At 39.9% G+C, this 22,238-nt stretch overlaps 2 protein-coding genes across 4 annotated transcripts in view; one reads left to right on the top strand and one right to left on the bottom strand.

The window, feature by feature from the left end:
* RABGAP1 (RAB GTPase activating protein 1) overlaps window positions 1-8,635 on the bottom strand; it is a 160,099-nt gene extending 151,464 nt beyond the window's left edge. Inside the window, exon 1 of one of the 2 annotated variants that reach the window (XM_046684412.1) lies at window positions 8,447-8,635. The gene's annotated coding sequence lies outside the window, so the exon portion shown is untranslated. Of the gene's footprint in view, window positions 1-997; window positions 1,075-8,446 lie in introns of those variants that run through there. The other variant, XM_046684420.1, reaches the window with a different exon arrangement.
* Window positions 8,636-8,759: 124 nt separating this feature from the next.
* ZBTB26 (zinc finger and BTB domain containing 26) lies at window positions 8,760-22,206 on the top strand. 2 transcript variants are annotated; one of them, XM_046672540.1, is made up of 2 exons: window positions 8,760-8,862; window positions 17,470-22,206. In XM_046672540.1, the coding sequence occupies exon 2, from the start codon at window positions 17,480-17,482 to the stop codon at window positions 18,803-18,805; it is 1,326 nt and encodes a 441-aa protein (XP_046528496.1). In that variant the 5' UTR covers window positions 8,760-8,862; window positions 17,470-17,479; the 3' UTR covers window positions 18,806-22,206. The 2 variants fall into 2 exon arrangements, with proteins under 2 accessions (XP_046528496.1, XP_046528504.1); XM_046672548.1 differs by having other exon boundaries at window positions 8,779-8,858.
* The last annotated feature ends 32 nt before the right edge of the window (window positions 22,207-22,238 follow it).

The raw sequence follows: 22,238 nt of genomic DNA, 5'->3' as shown, positions 1-22,238 counted from the left end.
CAAATGAATTGTGAAACTCCGATCCTGACAAATTTTTTTTCCACTAATAAAAACAACAAAAGCCAAAAGGTCTCAAATTCAAGTTGGAGCGTGATTTTAAACTAACGGAGCACTAGTACCGTGAGCACTAGTACCATGATCACTTAACACGGTCTCCTAGGACATTTACTTCCTAGGTAAACGAATCCCCAAGTAACCTGAAGTATGGACACGCCTGCAAAAGCAGGTGCAGATGATAACAATCTGAACGTTAGAAGAGTAGGAACGGAAGTACTACCAGGCATGGACAGCGAACTCCTGGAAGTCTGGGGTTATCCTCTGGCTCAACACCTACGAGCCTGAAGCTTGCTGAGAATCAAGACACAGGAACGAGGCACTGGGCGCAGATACTCAAAAGTAGATGGGAAGAGTGGGATGCCGGGGACACTTTAATTGCAGGCGGGGAAAGTGAGACAGACAGAACACGAGATGGCAGACTGACACTAAAAGAAAGCAAGTCTTTCAAATCAGGCGCAGCCCAGGAAGATGGCCTGAGGCCGAAGCCAACCTAAGTCACAGATACAGGCCCAGCGAGCAATGGGGAGAAACTGAGGCGGAGGGAGGGGCCAGATTCCCAAATAGGACCGGGCCCAAAACATGAAAGTCAACAGCCAAACCGGCTTTGCTGGGGGGGGCCAAAGGGACAGCCCCAAATGCAGGACTCCGAAGACAAACACCCACCCACCCACTCAGACAGGGGGAACCGGTTTGGGCAGGGGCTCCGAGGGCGTTCCTGCCTGCGCATGCGCCCTCTCCCCTCCCCTCGGCCGCAGCTCCCCCTCCCCCCAATCACGGCTCCCCTCAGAACCCGGCTCGTCCAGGGAGCTGAGCGCAGTCTCTCCGGCCCAGCCTGGAGGAACGAGAACACAGCCTGGCTCCCTGCAGGGGCCGTCGGCGGATCCCCCCGGGCTTGGTGGATAGGAGGGTGGGAGGAGGAGGAGGGGGAACGCGGCCCTACCCGAACCACCGTCTCCTCCTCCGCCGCCCGCCGTTCGCCGTCCCAGAGGCTCCGCCGCCTGGGCCTCCCCAGCCGCCCTGCCCCCGCCCTCCCCGCCCCCTACTCACGTGAGAGAGGCTCCTTCCGCCCTCCGCCCCGCCTTCTGCCCCGTCTCATAGGCCCGCTGCTAAGCAGAGCGGCTCCATTGGCCCAACAACAGGCGGCGAGGGCGTACTTCCTTTCCTCGAAGCCCCACCTGGACTTTTAGTCCGCCTCGGAGTCTGCGCCTGCGCGGAGTCTGCTCGGTGGGAGCGGGACGTTCCGCTGCGCCGGCAGTGGCTATGAGATGGCACTAGGGACTGGAAGCTGGAATGGCGGGGGAAGCAGGCTGGGTAGCACCTGTTGCGTTTAAGAGGAGATACAACCGCAAAGGCTACTGGTGCTAGATCAAGGAATCCCCTGCTCACCTTTCGCGTTGAAGTGCTGTTTCAAAAGCAGCCCTTAACAAGTGTTGCTCAACTCACCTGGCCTTTACACAGGGCACCCAATGCACCAGGGATTGTGATAGGTCCTTTTACAAGTATCTCATTTGGCTTTATTACAAACCTGTGAGAATGCTATGACTTTTCTCATTTTATAAAGGAGTCCTGCCTAAGTAACAGAATTCAGTTTAGAAGTCAAAACTTCAATCCAAGCAAGGGCCACTGGCTACAACACGGCTGCCTTGAGGTATTTGAGACAACACAGGACAGAAATGAGCAAGATTGTTTCAGAGTGTTATTCAAAGATGGTGCTGGGATTTTATTTAAAAATCATTAAAAAGTGATAGAGCAGCGGCAATAGAATAAAGTCCTCGTCCTGAATGAATTCACAATGTAGTTGGAAACAAGTGATTATTAAAGGTGCTACTTAAGTCTTAATAATATATAAAATAATTCTACACCCTCCCCCTTACTCTTTCCATTTCTTTATTGAAATAGAATATGCCCTTTTCCTGGTGAATGGGTCATCTACAATGTTTTCCTGTGGATATTGCATTCAAATTAACCAGAGAAAAAGAAAAGAGGTTGTGCTGTTGCAGTCCTCTTTGTGACTTATTACTATAGACTTGGCTGTACTCCTGCAAGAAAATAGCTTTGTTCCCTTCCTCCTTAAACAGTTATATAATAAAACACTCATTTTAAAGTATTCAAATAATAGATACAGTATTAGGAAGAAAGTAAAATCCCTTGAAATCCTAACACCCTGACAAAACCACTTTTCACATTTTCGTGACCATACATTCATGTATTTCTTGACTCATATATACGCCAAATGTATATGTAAATCGTAACAAAAATTTTTTAAATATAATTTTATTAATTAGTACAGTATGGCTTGCGGTAAAAGAGTAAATAGAGACAAGGTAAAATAAAAAATAAAAACATCACATTCCCTCCACAAATGTTAATACTTTAATGCATATCCTTCTTTGTGTGTCTACATATTGCTTTTCAAAATGAGATCACATAATTTAGCAATCTGCTTTATTCAACTGACAATATCTACCTTATCATTTCTGTGAATTTTCATCTCATCTGATTCTTAGATCACATTCAAATTTTCTATCAACCTAAAAATATTTTTACAGCTGGCTTTCCCAAATCAGTAATATCAATTCAGTAAATTTTCCTCTCATCTAATACCTAACTATAATCAAAGTGTCTGTTGACTGAAATATATGTTTTTACAATTACTTTTCCTGAATCAGTACCCAATCCAGTGCCACACATTGCATCTTGTTATGTCCATTAATTGTTTTTTTAATCTAGCACTTAAGAAAAAATTAAAAGAAACTGGCTTATTGAAGAAATCAGGCCACTTGAGGTGCAAAATTTCCCACATTCTGGATCTGAATGGTTGCTTCCTCAAGAAGTCACTGAGTTTGTTCCTTTAGACCTTGTATTTTCTGGAAACTGGAAGTTATATCTCAAGGCTCAGTTGACTGATGTAGTAACCAGGAGCCAGAATGGGAAGGACCCTGAAAGCTAACATAAGGAAAATGAAGTTCAATCTACAGACACAGGGGCACCCTTAGAGGTTTTTCAGTACAGTGCCAGTATCAGATTTGAGTTTTTAAAAAGATCTTTCTGGTAGAAGTAGAGAAGGCAAAATAGGGGGTATAGAACAGTCTGGAGGCTGCTTAAGATCAGAAAGGCTTGAACTACAGCAGAAGAAAAGGAGTAAAAAGGAACAGGGTTTGAGAGGTACTTTAAAAATAAATATCTTCAAGTTTGCTGATTCTTTCTTCTGCCTGCTCAAATTTGATTTTGAACCCCTCTAGTGCATTTTTTATTTCTATTACTGTACTCTTCAACTCTAGAATTTCATTTTGGTTCCTTTTTATAATTTCTCTCTGATGATATTCTCATTTTTTTCATACATTGTTTTCCTGACTTCATCCATGTTTTCTTTTAGCTCAATAAGTAATTTCAAGATAGTTGTTTTAAAGTCTTTTTCTAGTAGGTCAGATGTCTGAGCTCTCTTAGGGATGGTTTCTGTTGATTTATTTTGTTCCTTTGAATGCATCACACTTTTTTGTTTCTTTGTATGACTTTTGATTTTTTTCTTGAAACATGGACATTTGAATCTTATAATGTGGTAACTCTGGAAATCAGATTCTCCCCCTCCCCAGAGTTTGCTGGGGGCTTTTTTTTTGTTTTTTTATTTTCTTTGTTTTTGAGGAAGATTAGCCCTGAGCTAACATCTGCTGCCAATCCTCCTCCTTTTGCTGAGGAAGACTGGCCCCGAGCTAATATCTGTGCCCATCCTCCTCTACTTTATATGTGGGATGCCTGCCACAGCATGACTTGACAAGTGGTGCATAGGTCTGCACCCAGAATCTGAACCAGCGAACCCTGGGCCGCTGAAGTGGAATGTGCAAACTTAACCACTGAGCCACTGGGCTGGCCCCTTGGTTTGCTTTTTTTTTTTTGATTGTTGAAGGGTATCTCGGTGTCAGGGATCACGATCAGCCTGAAGTCTTCTCAGGTCTTTTCTGAGCCTGCATCTTTTCCTCGTTTTATGTGACGGCTTTCTAATTTTCTCCATATCAGTGGTTGCTTTTGAATATCCTAATCCTGGCTGCCACATGGAGTGAAAGGGAGAAACTAACCAAAAACAGGTGCTATTCCTTCAAATCCCCTGGAAGCCAGCTCACCTGATGGGGGTTGAAACAATGGCAACCAGCCTCTGTGTCTGCACCTCAGAACTCAAAAGCAGAAGTCAGTAATCAGAACACAGAACAATGGTATTTGGAGCACAAGGTTCTTATTTCCCACCCTGGCTCCAGCAAGCCACAGCAGGAATGTGAACATAGCTGCCTGCCACGGGGTTAAGGGTTAGGAGATGGGTAGGTGCTATGACACTAAAGGGTGACAGTGACTGAAATTAACCTCAATTTACCAACCAAACTTTCCCATGGAAGATGCAAGCATTCAAACAGACTCCACAGTTCCAAAACAGTTACTTCAGACAGTTTCTGCCAGTACAATTGTTGTCCAGGTAGAGAGATGGATTCCTTGCATTTCCTACTCCATCTGAGGAACAGGAAAAAATAAAAGAATGAAGAAATGTGAACAGAACCTGAGGGATCTGTGGGACACTACCAAGAGAAACAACATACCACTGTGGGAGTCTCAGAAGGAGGAGACAGAGAAAGGGGAGAAAGAATAATAATCAAACTGTAGAAAGCCAAAGAAAAGAGAATCTTGCAGCAGCAAGAGAGAAGTGACTCATCACATACAAGGAATCCTCAAGATTATCAGCCAATTTTGTCATCTTAAACCTTGGAGGCTAGAAGGCAGTGGGTTGGTAATATTCAAAGTGCTGAAAGAAAAAAAACTGTTGACAAAGAATTCTATATCTGGCAAAACTGTCCTTCAAAAATGAGAGAGAAGTTAAGATTTTCTGATTTAACAAAAGCTAAGGGAGTTCATTACCACTAAACCTGCCCTTCCTGAAATGCTAAAGACAATCCTTCAGGTTGAAATAAAAAGATGCTCAACAGTAATTTGAAGCCATATGAAGAAATAAAGATCTCTGATAAAGATAAATACGCAGGCATTATAAAAAGTAAGTATTGTAATTATGGCTTGTAACTCCTCTTTTTATTTTCTCTATGACTTAAAAGACAAACGTACAAAAATATTAACCTATGTTATGGGGCACACAATGTATAAAGATGTGATCTGTGACATCAATAACAGAAATAGGGGACAGAACTGTATATGAGAGATTTTGTATGCTACTGAAGTTGGTATCAATTTAATTAGATTGTTATAACTTTTGGCTGCTAAAAGTAATCCCCATGGCAACCACAAAGAAAATATCTATACAATATATACAGAAGGAAATACGTGGTGAATCAAAACTTTTCACTAGAAAAAATCAAATAAACACAGAAAAAGGCAGTAATGGAGGAAATGAAGGACACAAAAGCTGTAAGTACCATGGAAAACAAACAGCAAAATAGTAAGAGAGCTTCAAAATATATGAAGCAAAAATGACCAGAATTAAAGCGAAGAATAAACAGTTCTACAATAATAGTTGGAAACTTCAATACCCCACTTTCAATAATGAATGGAATAAGCAGATATAAGATAAGTCAGGAAATAGAGGACTTGAACATCACAATAAACCAACTAGACCTAACAGACATCTACAGAACATTCCACTCAACAACAGAATATACATCTGTCCAAGTTCACATGGGACATTCTCCAAGACAGGTCATATATTAGAGGCCACAACAAGTCTCAATAGATTTTAAAAGATTGATATCATACAAAGTACCTTTCCAACCACAATGGGTTGAAGTTAGAAATCAATAACAGAAAGAGAGCTAGAAAATGCACAGATATGTGGAAATTAAACAACCCATGGGTCAAAGAAGAAATCAAAAAGCAAATTAGAGTATACTTAAAAACAAATGAAAATGATAACAAAAAAACACCAAAAATTATAGGAAGCAATGAAAGCAGTAATCAGATGGAAATTTATAGCTATAAATGGCCATTAAAAAAGAAGAAAGATCCCAAAACAATACTCTAACGTTATGCCTTACAAAACTAGAAAAAGAAAAGCAAACTAAACCCAAAGCTAGCCGAAGAAAGGAAATAAAACAGATGAGAGTGGAGATAAACAAAATAGAGGATAGAAAGACAGAGAAAAATCAATGAAACCAAAAGCTGTTTCTTTGAAAAGATCAACAAAATCAACAGACCTTTTGGCTAGACTGCTAAAGAAAGAAGAGAGAACGTGCAAATAACTAAAATCAGAAAGGAAAGTGAGGATATTACTTCTGACATTCTAGAAATAAAAAGGATTATAAAAGAATACTATCAACAATCATATGCGAACAAATTAACCTAGAAAATTTGTGGACAAATTGCTTGAAACATACAAATTATTTCAACTAATTCAAGAAGAAATAGAAAATCTCAACACACCTATAACAAGTAAAAAGATTGAGTGCGTAATCAAAAATCTCCCAACAGAGAACAGTCCTGCACCAGATGGCTTCACCAATGAATTGTACCAAACATTTATTGAAGAATTAACACCAATTCTTCTCAAACGCTTCCAAAAATTTAAAGAAGAGGGAATGCTTCCTAACTCATTCTAGGAGGCCTTCATTACCCTGATACGAAAGCCACATAAATGCATCACAAGGAATGAAAATTATGGACGAATATCTCTTATGAATACAGATGCAAAAATCCTCAACAACATATAAGGAAATCAAATCCAACAGCATATTAAAAAGATTATTCACCATGACGAAGTGGGATCTATCCCAGGAATGCAATGGTGGTTCAACATAAAATCAATCAATGTACTATATCACATAAATAAAAAGAAGGGAAAAAACACATGATCATCTCAATTGATACAGAAAAGGCACTTGACAGAATACAATGCCTTTTCATGATAAAATATCTCAGAAAACTAGTTACAGAGGGAAAATTCCTCAAAATGATAAAGGTATTTGTGAAAAACCCACATCTAACATTATACTCAATAGTTTAGCTACCCATCTAAGATCACAAACAAGTCAAGGATGCCTCCTTTCACTGCTAATATTCAACACTGTACTGGAAGTTCTAGCCAGAAGTATTAAACAAGAGAAAGAAATACAAAGTATCCATATTGGAAAGGAGGAGGTAAAACTATCTCTATTCACAGACAACACGATCATATATATGGAAAATCTCAAAGAATCTACAGAAAGCTACTGGAGCAGAAAAACAAATTCAGCAACCTCGCTGGATGCAAGACCGACATACAAAAATCAGTTGTTTCTACACACCAGCAATGAACAATGTGAAAAGGACATTAAGAAAGCAATTCCATTTAATCAAAAAGAATTAAATACCCTGAAAACTAGAAAACATTGCTGAAAGAAATTAACGAAGACTAAGTACATGGAAAGACATTCCATATTCATGAGAAGACAAAATTGTTAAGATGGCAATTCCACTCAAAGTGATCTACAGATTCAACACAATCTCTATCAAAATTACAACCGTCTTTTTCTCAAAAATGTAAAAGCCGATCCTCAAATTCATATGGAATTTCAAGGGGCCCAGAATAGCCACTAGAATCTTGAAAAAGAAAAATAAAGTTGGAGGACTCATACTTCCTCACTTTGAAACTTCCTACAATGCTACAGTAATTAAGAGTATGGTACTAACCTAAGGACAGATATATAGTTCAGTGTAATAGAATACAGAGCCTAGAAACAAACCCTCACATATATGGTCAGTTGATTTTCAACAAAGATGCCAAGACCATTCAATGGGGAAAAGACAGTCTTTTCAACAAACGGTGCTGGAAAAACAATATCCATATGCAAAAGAATGAAGTTGGGTACAGCCGTGGTGACGGTTACACAACATGGTAAATGTACTTAACGCTACCTAAGTTTACACTTACAAATGATAAAAAAAAAAAAAAAAGAAAGAAATACTATGTGTGTCACACCACTGTAAACCTCCCTCCCCCCGAAAAAGAAAAGAAAAGGAAATTGGGAGAATCCAGTGAGCAAGTGTATAGGCAAAGAGAAGGAAAGGAACTCTAGAATGATACTAAAGTTTTCTGTTCCGCAGGACTGTGTGTATGATGCCGTTCACCACAAGGACTACAGGAGATAAGACCCAGGTCTGCAGATGAACTCGAGATAATTAAAAGGTACTTTAACATCTGGACAAATCAATTGGAGATGTCTTCTGGGCAGCTGGCCCTGGAGCTCAAGAGACCAGTCTGGGCTGCCGAGAGTGATCTGCGAAAGGTCAGCAGCTGTAGGTAACAGAAGCCACGGGAATGAATGAGATCCCTGGGCAACACCAACATCCAAAAGCGGGGATGTAATCCTCCTGCTTTCAGGACCCCAACGAGGCCAGTCCACATCCCTGGGCGGGTGGGACTTACCAAGTCTTAAAAGCGGAGGAGACCTTCAGGCCCTCGCAGGCAGCAGACGGTCGAGGCCTCTCTCGAGAAGAAACGCTGAGAAAGCGCGAAGCGCGCACAGTCTAATCCCCAGACGCTAACGAGTCGCCGCATCTTGGGGTAGCTGGAGGGGACACTTGGAGCAAAACTCCTGGACACTCGGTCTGCACCCCGCCCACAGGGCGGAAAGTCCCTCTCCAGCCGTTGCCCTCCGAGCCTTCCGATTGGTGGAGAGGACCATGGGACCTGGAAGTTGTCTTTGTCCGGCGAGGGCTGCCCTTCCGGTTCCGTTGGGTCCCCCTTTGGCTCGGGTTCTCTGCCCCTCCCCCTTCCCGGAGCCCCGAGGGGCCGGAGCTCCTGGTGGTGCCGGATCCTGACGGCGGCCTTCCCCCGGGTCTGTAAGTGTGGAGGCGGCCAGAGCACCGGGCAGGGGGACGGGGTGTCTCAAGATGGAGCTCTCTTGGGGCCCTGGATTGGCCAGGACCTGCGCTGGGATGGGGGCGGAGGGGTTGGCTAAGGTCTGGGGAGACTTAGGAGCCCGTTGCCTGGCCCACGCTGCGCCCCGCCTCTTTCCCCTCCCTGCGTCTGCAGTGGGGAGCCTAAGGATGTCCCAGGGACCTCCTCTCGGGACCCCAGCGGAGGGCCTCGCCCTTGGCTTGGACTCCCGACTCTGGTGTCTTGTAAGAAGTGCCAGAGCTGAGGCCCTGGCAAGGCCTCATGCCAGCCCGCGAGAATCTTTATGAGTGCTGACCTAGGTTACCCTTTTGCCGGGGTTTCCCTCAAATCAGCCACTGGCTGCAGCATCTTTTATACTACTGGCGCTGTGCCAGGCACTGGGAATTTGTAAGATATCATTCCAACTTTCAGGGTCAAGTTTGCGAGGCGGATATAAATAGAAGTCCTCCTGCTGCGATATATGTATCTGTCATATATGTGTGAATTGCCCAAGTGGCAGTTGCCGGAAAGGCTGAAGAAGGAAAGTGACGTCTAAATTATACTTCTTGAGGTGGAGAAGAGCTTTTCATGCAGAAGGAACAATTGCAATGCTGTGAAGGAAAGACTGAGCATAACTTGTGTGGAAAGAGGAGGAAGTGGGAGGACCCTTGTTCATAGGATGAGATATGAGGCTGGGAAAGTAGGCTGAGTTCCAGATAGTGATTAAACCTGAAGGAGATAAGTAGTTTTTGGAGAGTTTTGAGCAGGAGACAGATATGGTCAGATTTGCACTGTAGAAAGCCATGTTGTTCTGGAGGTCAGCCAATAGAATAGGAATTTCTATAAACTGTTTCTGGACTTTAGCTAAAGTCTAGGTACTTTTCCTGGAGATTCTTTTGAAGGAGTTATGGGATCAGCCTAGTGAGAGGCAATGGAGTCCTGAAATGGATTTATGACAGTATTATTGGGAAGAATGCGAGTATGTTGTAGTGAATGGTGTCAAGACTCCGTAATAAACTCGGTGTTGAGTGTGAAAGAGGTACCAAAGCTGATTCCCAGGTTTTAAGCCTTTGGTATTTGAAGAATGTTGATGCCATTATCATCAATAAAGCCATAAGCTTTAGTGTAGACTACACATTTATTTTTTGGATATGTTGAATTAAAGGTCTAATGGGATACCCACACGGAGCTGTCCAGTATAGAGTTGGAAATGCAAATCTGCAGCTCAGCCTAAATGTTGTGGCTAGAAGTGAAGGTTTAGGTCATCAGCAAAGAGGTGGAAGCCATGGGAATAATTGGCATCAGGAAGGGATTATTGAGAAGAAGGGAATATTTTGAGGGAATGGCTGTATTTATAAAGCAAAAAGAGGAATTAGAGCTAGTAGTAGTTGGTATAGTAGCAGAAACACAGGTAGGGGATAAAGCATAAAGGTGCAGGGCTCTAGCAACCAAGGAGACCCAGAAATCAAAAGAAGAGAATTTTGAAAAGGGTCCATGGGGACAATTCATATAGAGCATTTGGGGAAGGAAAAAAACCAAAAGATTGCATTTCTTTATTAAGAGATCATTAGTTACCTTTTAAAAAGCAATTTCAGTAGAGTGATGAGGTGATGATAATACGAAATATGGAGACCTCAACTAGTTTGGTGTTAAATGAGAATGAGAAATGGCCACCTATGAAGGATTTCACAAAGAAAATTGACAGCTTTATTTGTTTATTTACCCAATAAATGCTTATAAAGCACGTTCCAGGCACTGTTCTAAGCTCTTTTAAAAATTAACTTAATTTTTAAATTTAATTTACATTAAAAATTAATTTAATTTCCCATAACAACCCTGTGACATAATATTACTATTTGACAGACAGATGGGAAAACTGAAGCACAGAAGTGGTTAACTAACTTGCCCAAGGTGACACAGCTAGTAAGTGGTTGAGCAGAATTTGATCCTAGGAAATATGGCTCCAGAATCCATGGTTTTACACCACTGCACTAAGCAGTGACTGAGTGTGGGAGTCAAAGGAGCGGGAAAAATTTAAGCAAAGATAGGCTCATTGATTAAAAAAAAAAAAAAAATGGAGAGGCTTGTGAGGAGCTCCAGATTGAGAAAAGGGAAATAATGAATTTTTTTGTGTATTGTATATGTGTTTTTTATTTCTTTCCTTCTGTCTTAGATCCTCTTCCAATCTGTGCCAGCTTAGGCCAGTTTCTTTCACAATTAGGTCTATTTATGTCATGCTTTCATCTATCACTTACTATCTATAATCAGGTCTCCTCTTCAGCTTCAGACCCATATCCAGCTAACTAATGGAACTTCTCCTTGATATGATTCAGGTTAAACATTTTAAGACCAGACTCATGATCATCTCTTCCAGTGTTCCCTAGCTTATTGAATAACACTCCATCAAAGATATCCAGTCACTGAAACCAAATATCTTGGAGTCATCTTGACCTTTCCTCTCTTGTTCCCCACCTTGGTCACCAAGTCCATGAGTTCTTTGTTTAAAATATTTCTCGAATCTCTTTCCTGTCTCCATCCATATTATTGTTCTCTCTATTCAGGCCCTCATCATTTCTGTCTTGATATGCTAAAGTAATAGCAAACTAATACATTTCCTTGCCTTCGTGTTCGCTGTTCTCAGAGCCAGTCTCCATGAATTTTTGTTTCTGACTTACTGAGTTTTAGCAGTGCAACAGTTTAGACCTCATGTATTTTGAGTGATAGAGTAGTAGCTTCAGGCAGGTATTTTTGGGTAGCTTGAACTGTTAAGTTTGGTCAGGATTGGACATGAGGATGGGCATTTAGGAACTTTTTAAGAAGAGAAGGTAATAAAACATTGAGAAACCAGACAGGCTTTCTGAAGAAGTACGTCCTGAAAAAACATAGCAAAAAATCAAGGACTAAGCTTTGAAGGATATACTTATCTTTACACAATTTAGTGAACGCTTGAGGAACAGACCAGCAAAAGAAGGGTGGAAAACTGAGGCCAGTAGTTAAGTAACATGCCCACTTCTGTACAGCAGTTTACAAAGAATGAACTAGATCTATATTTATTCAACATAAATAGCCCTCAAAAACAAGAAATGAAAAAGGAAAGTTGCAAAACAATGTGTATAGTTTATGTATAAAACATAATTTTATTTTATGTTTTCTGTGGCTAAGCAGATAGAAGTGTTGTTTTTAAAATAGGAGGAGGGAGGGGCCAGCCCGTTGGCGCAGTGGTTAAGTGCGCGCATTCCACTTAGGTGGCCCGGGGTTCGCCGGTTCGGATCCTGGGTGCGGACATGGCACCGCTTGGCATGCCATGCTGTGGTAGGGGTCCCACATATAAAGTAGAGGAAGATGGGCATGGATGTTAGCTCAGGGCCAGTCTTCCTCAGCAAAAAGAGGAGGATTGGCCCCAGATGTTAGCTCAGGGCTAATCTTCCTCAAAATAAAATAAAATAAAATAGGAGGAGGGACAGTCATGAAGGACCAAACATAGAACAAACTGAGTACTGAGTGGAAGGTGGTTGGGAAAGGGAACTTTTACTTTATAATGTTCAAAAATTTTCTAGGAAGGATATATTTCCATATATGTTACTTAGAATTATAAGTAAAAACAAAACAAAAGAGTGAGAACTTGGAAAGTGTAGTGTCATGAAAGTTACCCAAAGGAAGAAAAGAATGGAGGATCGATGCGGAGAAAGGCTGTAGTATATTACAACCTCTTTAAAAAATGGCATATGGAGTTAATGAGAGACAAAGAAAGATTTCCAAGTAGTCTTGAGTGCTAAGTTGAAAGATAAAGACACTTTTATGAGGTAGATGAGGAAACAGACTGACATATAGCTTGGGAGTTTATTATACAGAATAACAAAGTTTTAGAGGCATTTGAGATAAGAAATGGGTATTTTCTCCCTGCCCGTAGCACTGCAGTAAACATTGTCTAACCTAGAATATTCACTGATCCTTTTTGGTTACTCCTGTTTGAACAAAGGGAAATTTTCAAATCAGCTGGCACATTTGATATGGAAATAATTATGAAAGAATTCTGTAAACATAAAGAGATCTTAAGTGAGAATATTCCTATTACATTGATGTTTGAGAAATGGGTCATTCCAAACTGGCTAATAGAAACTTGGCAGTATTCAGATTTAATCACAGTAACCTAGGCAATAGATGATAAGGACCTGAACCTTGGCAATGATAGTAAGAATAGAGAGAGAGAATTTGGAAATCATTCTCTGGAAAGAATCAGTAGAATATAGTGACAAGTCTCTATTCTACCCGACCAGTTCTTTACTTTCTTTCAGTTACTAGAAGCTCTGCTACAGTCTGGAATTATGTGAGTGATTTTTATTAAAATTATGAATAATTCCTACTACACTTAGAAGTTAACTACAGTTAGAGATTCTGAAAATCAACTATATTCATAATTTTTAGTTTTATTTGCAAATGGCTTTGTTTCAGTCTACAAATAAACAAAAGGTGGGAAAATAACATAAAGTTTAAATAGGTGAGAAAGGAGGGTAAAACAAGGATAAAGAAATAAAATGCAATCTGGAATATGACTAATATATAAATGGCTTCCTATTAAAATCCTGTAGACTTGACACAAATTTGGCTTGAAGTTGCACTTTTTGTTTTTAAACATAAACCTTTTATTGAGGCATAACTAAATACACAAAAGCATGTAAATCATAAGCGTACAACTAAATGGACATGAGGAAGGAAATCTGAACAGTGACACAGTTGACATTATCCATAAAATAAAACTTCAGCTAGCCTAGTTTTTCATGCGTGGATTTGGGCATCACTCAGCTTGGGCACAAGTTCCAACTCTAACACTTAGCACTTCCCACCTCTCTTAAGTTGAGCAAGTTATTTGTGTTCTCCAAGCTTAAGTTGCCTCAAATGCAAAGTGAGGATGATGATAAATCCTACCTCATAGGGATTTTGAGGATTTAGTGGGTCAATTTAGGTAAAGATTAGCTATTATTTCTCTTATTTTAAATAAAACTAAGCCAGTTCATAAGAAACAAAATTATTCCTTTTTATTTTGAAATTTTTGAAAAGTAAAAAAAAAAGTTTGTCTAAAATTTGGTTTTATATCGTAAAAACTCTTTTGTAAACAAACCCTAGAAAAAAATTTTCCCCAGGGCACTCAAAAGGGAATATCATGATAATGATGTCTCTACCTTAGCTCAATAATAATTTCATAGGGAACATGAAGAGTTCATTATTCTGCTGGTTTTTGTTGAATGAGCTGTGTAAAAAGTAACAGTTGATCCTTGCCCTCAAATAACTAACAGCCTATCCGAAGGAGAAACTAGTGACAGGAAACAATTAAGGGATAAACTGTGTGGCCTGGAAATAAGAGTTTATCAAAAGGAGACAATAGAGTGGGCTGACATATATTAGGGAAAACTTCTCAAACAGGATAAATGTTCCTCACATTCTTCGGCTACAGCAGACAAATCAAAACAAGCACTTTCCTGGGATACCTGGTTGGCTGCTCCCATTGGTAAGTTTCTTGAGACTGATGGGTAGGAAGTAAATGAAATTGTACTCCAGCTCCTCATCTTTGGAGCTTCAAGGAACAGTTATCCCTGAGGACGATGTTGTCTAAAGCATTGTGAGCACTGTCATACTACAGATGGAAGCAATTAATGCTCATTTTTGGGTGTAAGTAGGAAAATAGTGACCTGAGGGTAGATTTAGAACAAGCTAAACTCTAAGCTAAACTCTAAAAAAGAATGCCCCTTTTGTTTGGCCACTTGAAACAACAGTCATTTTTATAACTTCTGGTTATAAATTGGGACATTTCACCATTTCCAGAATGAATATATTAAGCTACTGTAATTGCTAAAACTCACCAGGGACAATACAGTTTTGCTGTTTTCTTTACTGCTGTATTCCCTGTATCTCCTAGATTTTTCCTTTTTATTTGATATTCACCGTCTTTTCTCTGTTGCTACATTTGCTTTTCTTTATCCCTTCTCTCTCATCTTTATTGTGATTTTTCATTATGTTTACATTTAGAGTGCCATGAAAGGGAAAAGCTTATAGTTTATGTATGTTTATTTTTGTTAATATATCTGTGCCATACCAGTTCCCCCTCCTAATTTCACCTCTCTTTCAATGACAGTTTCATTCAGCTAACCTCCTAAGTTTAGAACCTGTACACATTCCTTTTTTGATTCTCTGTATCCAGTTAGTTTCCAAGTTCTTTGGAATCTTTTGTAATTTTTCCTTACTCCTTATTCCCGTTTTGATTCCTTTCTAGGCTCTCATGGCCTCAGACATGTAATGCTTCTGCAGGCACTGAGCTGGTCTTCGTAACAGCACTTCTTCCTTCTTACCACTGTCAAATGAATCCTATAGGTTCAGCAAATGCAAACTGAGCACCTGCCATGTGTTTAGTACAATATTAGGTGATGGGAATACACACTGATCTGAACAGAAGAGGGTTTGGCCAGGAGTGAATGTGGCTGCGGTAAGTAGAATTTGAAGCAAAAGGAAAAAGTGTTTTGCCCTAAAAGATGCAGTTTCCAAGCATGAGCCTCATTGAATAGGCTGGAGATGTTTCCCTCTAGTGCTATGAAGCTTGCTATTTGGAGAGGAAGGAGCAAGTATTTAATAAAGTATTTTGAGTCTTATTTTAGTACTCTGCTATGAGCTCAGTAGATACAGCTGTTCTGGTCTAAGGGGTTAGGGAAGGGCCTCTTGGAGGAAATAAAGGAGTCAGAATTGCATAAGAGTAGTGTTCTAGACTAATGGAATAACTGTGCTAAGGCTTGGAGTCAATAGAGTGCTCTCATGAACCAGGCACTGAGCAATATGAGAAGAGCTGGCCGCCTCCTTCAGGAGCTGGTGTTCTATCAGCCTTGGTAAGTCAGTGTTACAGAAGATTATAAAGATTAAGCTTCAGGGTCCAGATGTGACCAAGAGCAGCTGGTTGTATTAGTGATTCTCACCTATGGGGTTGATGAATGCACGAAGTTCAAGGTGAATTTATTGATGCACTGTGATTGTAGAGCTGTTTCTCAAGGGTAGACCTGATATACCTGCTGATCTCATACAAGACTGATAGATAGACAGAGAGTGCCATTTTATTACTTTTACAATGACTGGTGGACTGGAATTATCATGTTGGCATGGTTAATTCATCTTTCCCTTTAGCAAGACACATGGGAAGCCAAGTTAACAGAAAATAATTTGAAGAGTATGGAATCAGGGGGCTTTTTCCAAAGAAATTGCTATGTAAAGAGACAAACAAACATGCGGAGAATTTTGGCAAAGACACCTTCTCTCTGGTTGAATGGGTTAGGCCAGTGTTTACTTTAATTATTATTAGGTATACTTAGTTTATACTTAGGTTAGTCTTCATCCAGGAGACAATGGGAAGTCACGGCAAGATTTTAGGCAGGATTGGATATAATCAGATCTGTGTTGTTGAAAAATGACGTGTGGTCGCTGTAGAAGTTGGACTAGAGGGAAAAGAAGCTGGAAGCCAAGGAACATTTATGAATCAGTTCTAGTAGTCCAGTTGATGAGTAATGATGGATAAATAGAGATAAAGAAGAAAGAACAGAATCTAGTAGGGATTAATTAGATCCACTTTACTCCTGCTCAGATTCCCACCAAGTGGCTCACCTGGTTTTTCTGTATCAAATATTTTATTTACTTTCTATATCAAGACATGTTTCTTAAGAGAGAGTTTATATTTGTCCAAAATGCACAGGACAAAGACCTATGCCTCTAACACTGTCTAAACAATCTCCCTTTAGGTCTGTGACTTTCATTCTATCGTAGAAATACTTGTATGAATAAATTCACATCATTTTAAAGAGAAGAGAGTTTACCCAGGAATGGGGCAAGTAATGTCGCTGCAGTTCTTTAAAATACATAACAAAGGAAAAGAGTGTTTTGTCTTTGAAGAGGCAGATTCATGGTATCACACAAAAGAAAATAGTTACTTCGTTATTATTTGTTGAGATGTTTTAGTTTGTTTTTGAAACCTGATAGAATTCTTATTTGAGAAGTGAAAAAACACTCAGAGTAACTCAAGCTTTGTTCTTGTATTAAGTATCTTAAAAAGTTGAATGAGGGGTTGGCCCCCGTGGCCGAGTGGTTAAGTTCACGCGCTCCTCTTCGGCGGCCCAGGGTTTTGCCGGTTCGGATCCTGGGCGCAGATGTGGCACTGCTCATCAAACCATGCTGAGGCAGCATCTCACATGCCACAACTATAAGGACCCACAACTAAAAATATACAACTATGTACCAGCAGGCTTTGGGGAGAAAAAGGAAAAATAAAATCTTTGGGAAAAAAAAAGTTGAGTGAATGCCAAGCTATTCACACTGATATAAGTCCACTCCTTAGGTGCCATTGACACTTGATGTTGGTAAGGAGTAATTTTTAACAGCCTTTGAAAGCTGTTATACTAGCTTCCTCTTTCAAGGAAAATTTTATTTGGATACATACAAAGAGATAATGACAACACAAATTTGGTTTTGGAAGGAAAATCCAGGTTTCTTAATTGTTGGAATTTTCTTAAATTCATCCTTTTTACATTTCTGTTCTTTAGGTCTGCCAAAATGTCTGAAAGATCAGATCTCCTTCACTTCAAGTTTGAAAATTATGGAGATTCAATGTTACAAAAAATGAACAAATTAAGAGAAGAGAATAAATTTTGTGATGTTACAGTTCTCATAGATGATATTGAGGTACAGGGGCATAAAATTGTGTTTGCTGCAGGTTCCCCCTTCTTAAGAGACCAGTTTTTACTGAATGATTCCAGAGAGGTGAAAATCTCCATATTACAGAGTTCCGAAGTGGGGAGACAATTGCTCTTATCCTGTTATAGTGGTGTGCTGGAATTCCCTGAGATGGAACTGGTAAATTACTTGACTGCTGCGAGTTTTCTTCAGATGAGCCACATTGTAGAGCGGTGCACGCAGGCCCTGTGGAAGTTTATAAAGCCAAAACAACCCATGGATAGTAAAGAGGGATGTGAACCACAGAGTGCTTCTCCCCAGTCAAAAGAACAGCAGGGAGATGCCAGAGGATCCCCAAAGCAGAACTCACCTTGTATTCATCCATCTGAAGACAGTATGGATATGGAGGACAGTGATATTCAGATTGTTAAGGTAGAATCTATTGGGGATGTATCAGAGGTTAGAAGTAAAAAAGATCAGAACCAGTTTATTTCTTCTGAACCCACTGCTTTACATTCATCAGAGCCCCAGCACTCCCTGATAAATTCAACCGTGGAAAACAGAGTAAGTGAAATAGAACAAAACCATCTCCACAATTATGCCCTCTCTTACACAGGCAGTGATAACATCATCATGGCCTCAAAAGATGTCTTTGGGCCTAATATTCGAGGTGTAGACAAAGGCCTACAGTGGCATCACCAATGCCCAAAGTGTACCAGGGTGTTTCGTCACCTGGAGAACTACGCCAACCATTTAAAAATGCATAAACTCTTTATGTGTCTACTCTGCGGCAAGACTTTTACTCAGAAAGGCAACCTTCATCGACACATGCGTGTGCATGCCGGCATTAAACCTTTCCAGTGTAAGATCTGTGGGAAAACCTTTTCTCAGAAGTGTTCTTTACAGGATCATCTTAACCTTCACAGTGGAGATAAGCCCCATAAGTGTAACTATTGTGACATGGTTTTTGCACATAAGCCAGTTTTGAGGAAACACCTTAAACAGCTGCATGGCAAAAACAGCTTTGATAATGCAAATGAAAGAAATGTGCAAGACCTCACAGTGGATTTTGATTCTTTTGCATGTACAACAGTCACAGACTCTAAAGGTTGTCAGCCACAACCTGATGCAACACAGGTCCTGGATGCAGGTAAACTGGCCCAAGCTGTCCTGAACTTAAGGAATGATAGTACTTGTGTGAATTGAGTAGGGGCTTTATGCTCACGACTAGAACTGACTGAAAATGTGGCAATAGTCTCAGTGTTTGTAGGAGTGATTTTGCTAGTTTGACTTCTCCAAAGCCTCTGCAGGTTGTAGGGGTGAGTCAAAGCACTAACAGACCAGGCAACTTACCACTTGAAGTGGTCTTGCCTTCCTTTTGCCCTCTCCCATTTCTTGTTTTGAATTATTTATCCTGTGATGTCTGTTTTCTTTTCCCAAGGAGTTATCCCATTTGTCTACCTAACAATGACTTATGTCTTAGACTGACACTATTTTAGGCTTTTCACCAGGCACATTCTGAAGGTACCAACAAGTTAATAACATCACCTACACTCCACTAATAGAGTCTATGCTAAGAGAATGAATATTTTTCTTTGTCAGAAAATAGGCTGAGATATAAGGTGATATTGCTATTGGCCTGAATATGTGATAGAACTTCTTGTTGCCTATTGATAATTCAGCTCTGTCTGATAAATGAATGAATCTACTTCCTACCATTTGTACTTGTCTTGGAGCTGGTTATAAAGTAGTATTTTGGGTTCTGTACTCTTTTCAACAGTATTATGGCTCAACTTCATGTCATTGAATTGTTCACATAGACCGGAATACAGTCTTTTCAGCAACACCTGCAGACAAACAGTTAGGAATCACCATGAAGAGCATCATCAGCAAAGGATAGAAGTAGAGTTGTACAACAGTAATTACAGGAGAAGTTTCCCCAGAAAGAAGCCAAATGCTTGTAATTAATATGTAACTTACTTCTTAATGCTTTTGAAGTCGGAATTACTCCAGGCACACTTAAAATGTGCTAAACTATAATGGTCTCTCTAAAAAGGAGCTATTTGGGAGTCTCCAGACTTTGTTTTAGAGGTTAGCCATCAGAAAGGTGAGTTTGGCCTTCAGAGTTTTGTCCAGTATACTGTAATAACCTCTGAATTCTCATTTCCTCATGTACTTTAATTTCTAAAATGGTTGAAAAAAGTGGGTGACAGAAGGAGCAATCAGATAATTGCATTCAGATGTTCCTATAAAGGTATAATGTCCCACCTTGCCACCTTTGATAAATCACTAATACAAAGTTGATCTTCCAGTATGGAAGACTGTTCCATATTGTTCCAAACTGTTTTTCCTAAAGCACATGTTATATAGTTCAAAAGTAAAATTTTGAGTCTTATTAGTTTCTGACCCATGAGTTAGATTTAGGTAATAAGAGTGTTAGTCCTTAGAGAATCTTCAGAGATCATTTACTCCACCTCTTTTTTTAAAATTGGGGTATCCAAAGCCCAAAGAGGTGGCCTGGCCAAGGCTGGCCAAAGTAGATAAGTGACTAAATATGAGCTAGTGTCCCTTGGCTTCAAAAGATTTAGTACAGGATCAAGAATACATTAGCCAAAAGCTCCTAGTTTGTGCTTCACCTTTGTGAATCCCTATAGGCTTTCTGAGACAGCCTGGATTTTGCAAACAAAATATCACAGGATTTATTTTTGTTAATTACTTTTTGATAATTATTTTTTTGTTAATTAATGAATATTACATTCTTCCCAAGCAAATGACTGATTTGCTGGGTGTTCGTTAGGGAGGGAAAGGACAAATAAGAATAATGTTAGAAGGATCCAAATATGAAACTGATTGATTTTTGTCTGGAGGCAGTGTTTAGTTTCCGTCAAGATTTTCTGTTTTTATTTTTGAGCTGTGAGAGTGCATGTAACAATAAACCAAAAATTAGGTTTGAGTAGTCAGAGGGAATTCTTAAAGTTGTTATAATTTGATGCTTTTACATGTGAATCTGACTTGAGGTATAATTTATACCTTTTGTTAAAAGATTTAAAACGAGAATGCAATTGAGCGGTAAGACTAATAGGTATCATGCCTATCATCACTCATCATATGATCTAAGGATGCTTCCTAGCATTCTGATTTTTATATGATCCAGCCAAAGAGTACCAGTTCTATGCAGCAGTGAGACACCGACATGTTAAAGATTTCACTGTTTTCTCCAAACATCATTTCATCACAGGGAAATTTCAAGATGGAGTGCTTCCTTTGCTTACATTCATGTCCTGTTTTGTTACTGGTTTGAAGACTGAAAAGCATGAGTTCAAATAAGATTGGTGTCTTTGGTTGGAGACTATTTCTGGGTTAACTCAGTCATTCAAGAAACACTTGTTGAGCACCTACTGTTGCCAGGTACTATGCTAGATACTGGGGTTATGAAGGTAAGATTGCTATGGTCCCTGCCCTCATGGAGCTTACAGTCTCATGTGGTCTTAGTGAGATAAGATGTCAATTTGATTTTACACTAGAAATAATAAAGAAAACTGCCTTGCTTTCTTGGATCACTTAAAATCAGCATCTTGATGGTTCTCTATGAGTAAAGTTTTGTCTAGTTGTCACCTTTTGCAACTGCAAACCACTGAAGTGATTCACAGTCTCCTCCATTTCTTGGCTGGAGAGGCATTCTGTTTCTGTGAGACATTTTCTTAATTTTAGTGTGACTTGACTATTCTCCTTGTTTATACATGTTTCCTAGATTGTATTGCAAAGTGGTCCAGTTACTGATATCAAATATGTCTTATAGGGGAAGATGACTTTCAAAACTAGTCGTATTCCTGTAGATGAGGAAGATTTTTTAAAACCTTAGTCATTCAGCAGTTGTATTTTATGGATCCCCAGGATAACGAAAAAGGAGAGAGGCCTCTCTTTACCATAGTTTGGTTTTAAAGAAATTACTGTCACAGTCATTTATTTATTTATTATTTAATTTTAAAGACAAACTCCAAACTGAAGTGACTCTGAGGTAAATCAGACGTGGTTTTAATTTGTTTTAGTTTCTTTATTAGAAGTTCTATAAATGGAAGGTGACCAGTGTCACTACTTTTAAAATATTGTCCTAAACAAACAACCTAGAACATTTTATTTCAGCTGGTGAATAGCTGTTCTAAATCTGTTGTATGTTAGACATACTATGAACTACCTCTTCACTTATTATGGGGAAGTTTCCTTAATAAAAGTGTGACAATTAAAGCTCTGGTGTCAGTGGTTTATTTTCTCTCTGTCCTCCTGCTTTCCTTTTCAGTTGCTTGAATTTGAATGCCTTCTTCACTCCTGTTCTTTAAAAAACATATAAATCAAGCACACTGAACTTTGTTTCAGAAGAAACTGTGGGTTTAGCAGAAATTGTGACTAGGGTTATTTACGTCCTTGAGAACCTGTTGACTGAGGGGGTAGAGCAACTGCTTTTAAGAATTGGTTAGGCGCCGGCCCTGCGGCCCTGTGGCCCTGTGGCCCAGTGGTTAAGTTCCTGCGCTCTGCTTCCTTGGCCCAGGCTTTCGGTCGTTCAGATCCTGGGCGCGAATATAGCACCACTCATCAGGCCATGCTGAGGCGGTGTCCCACATGCCACAGCTAGAAGGGCCCA

This window comes from Equus quagga, chromosome 1, assembly GCF_021613505.1.
Source record: "Equus quagga isolate Etosha38 chromosome 1, UCLA_HA_Equagga_1.0, whole genome shotgun sequence".
Lineage (NCBI taxonomy): Eukaryota > Metazoa > Chordata > Mammalia > Perissodactyla > Equidae > Equus > Equus quagga.
Note: the sequence above shows the minus strand (reverse complement) of the source record. Positions and strands in the feature narration are given on the sequence as shown.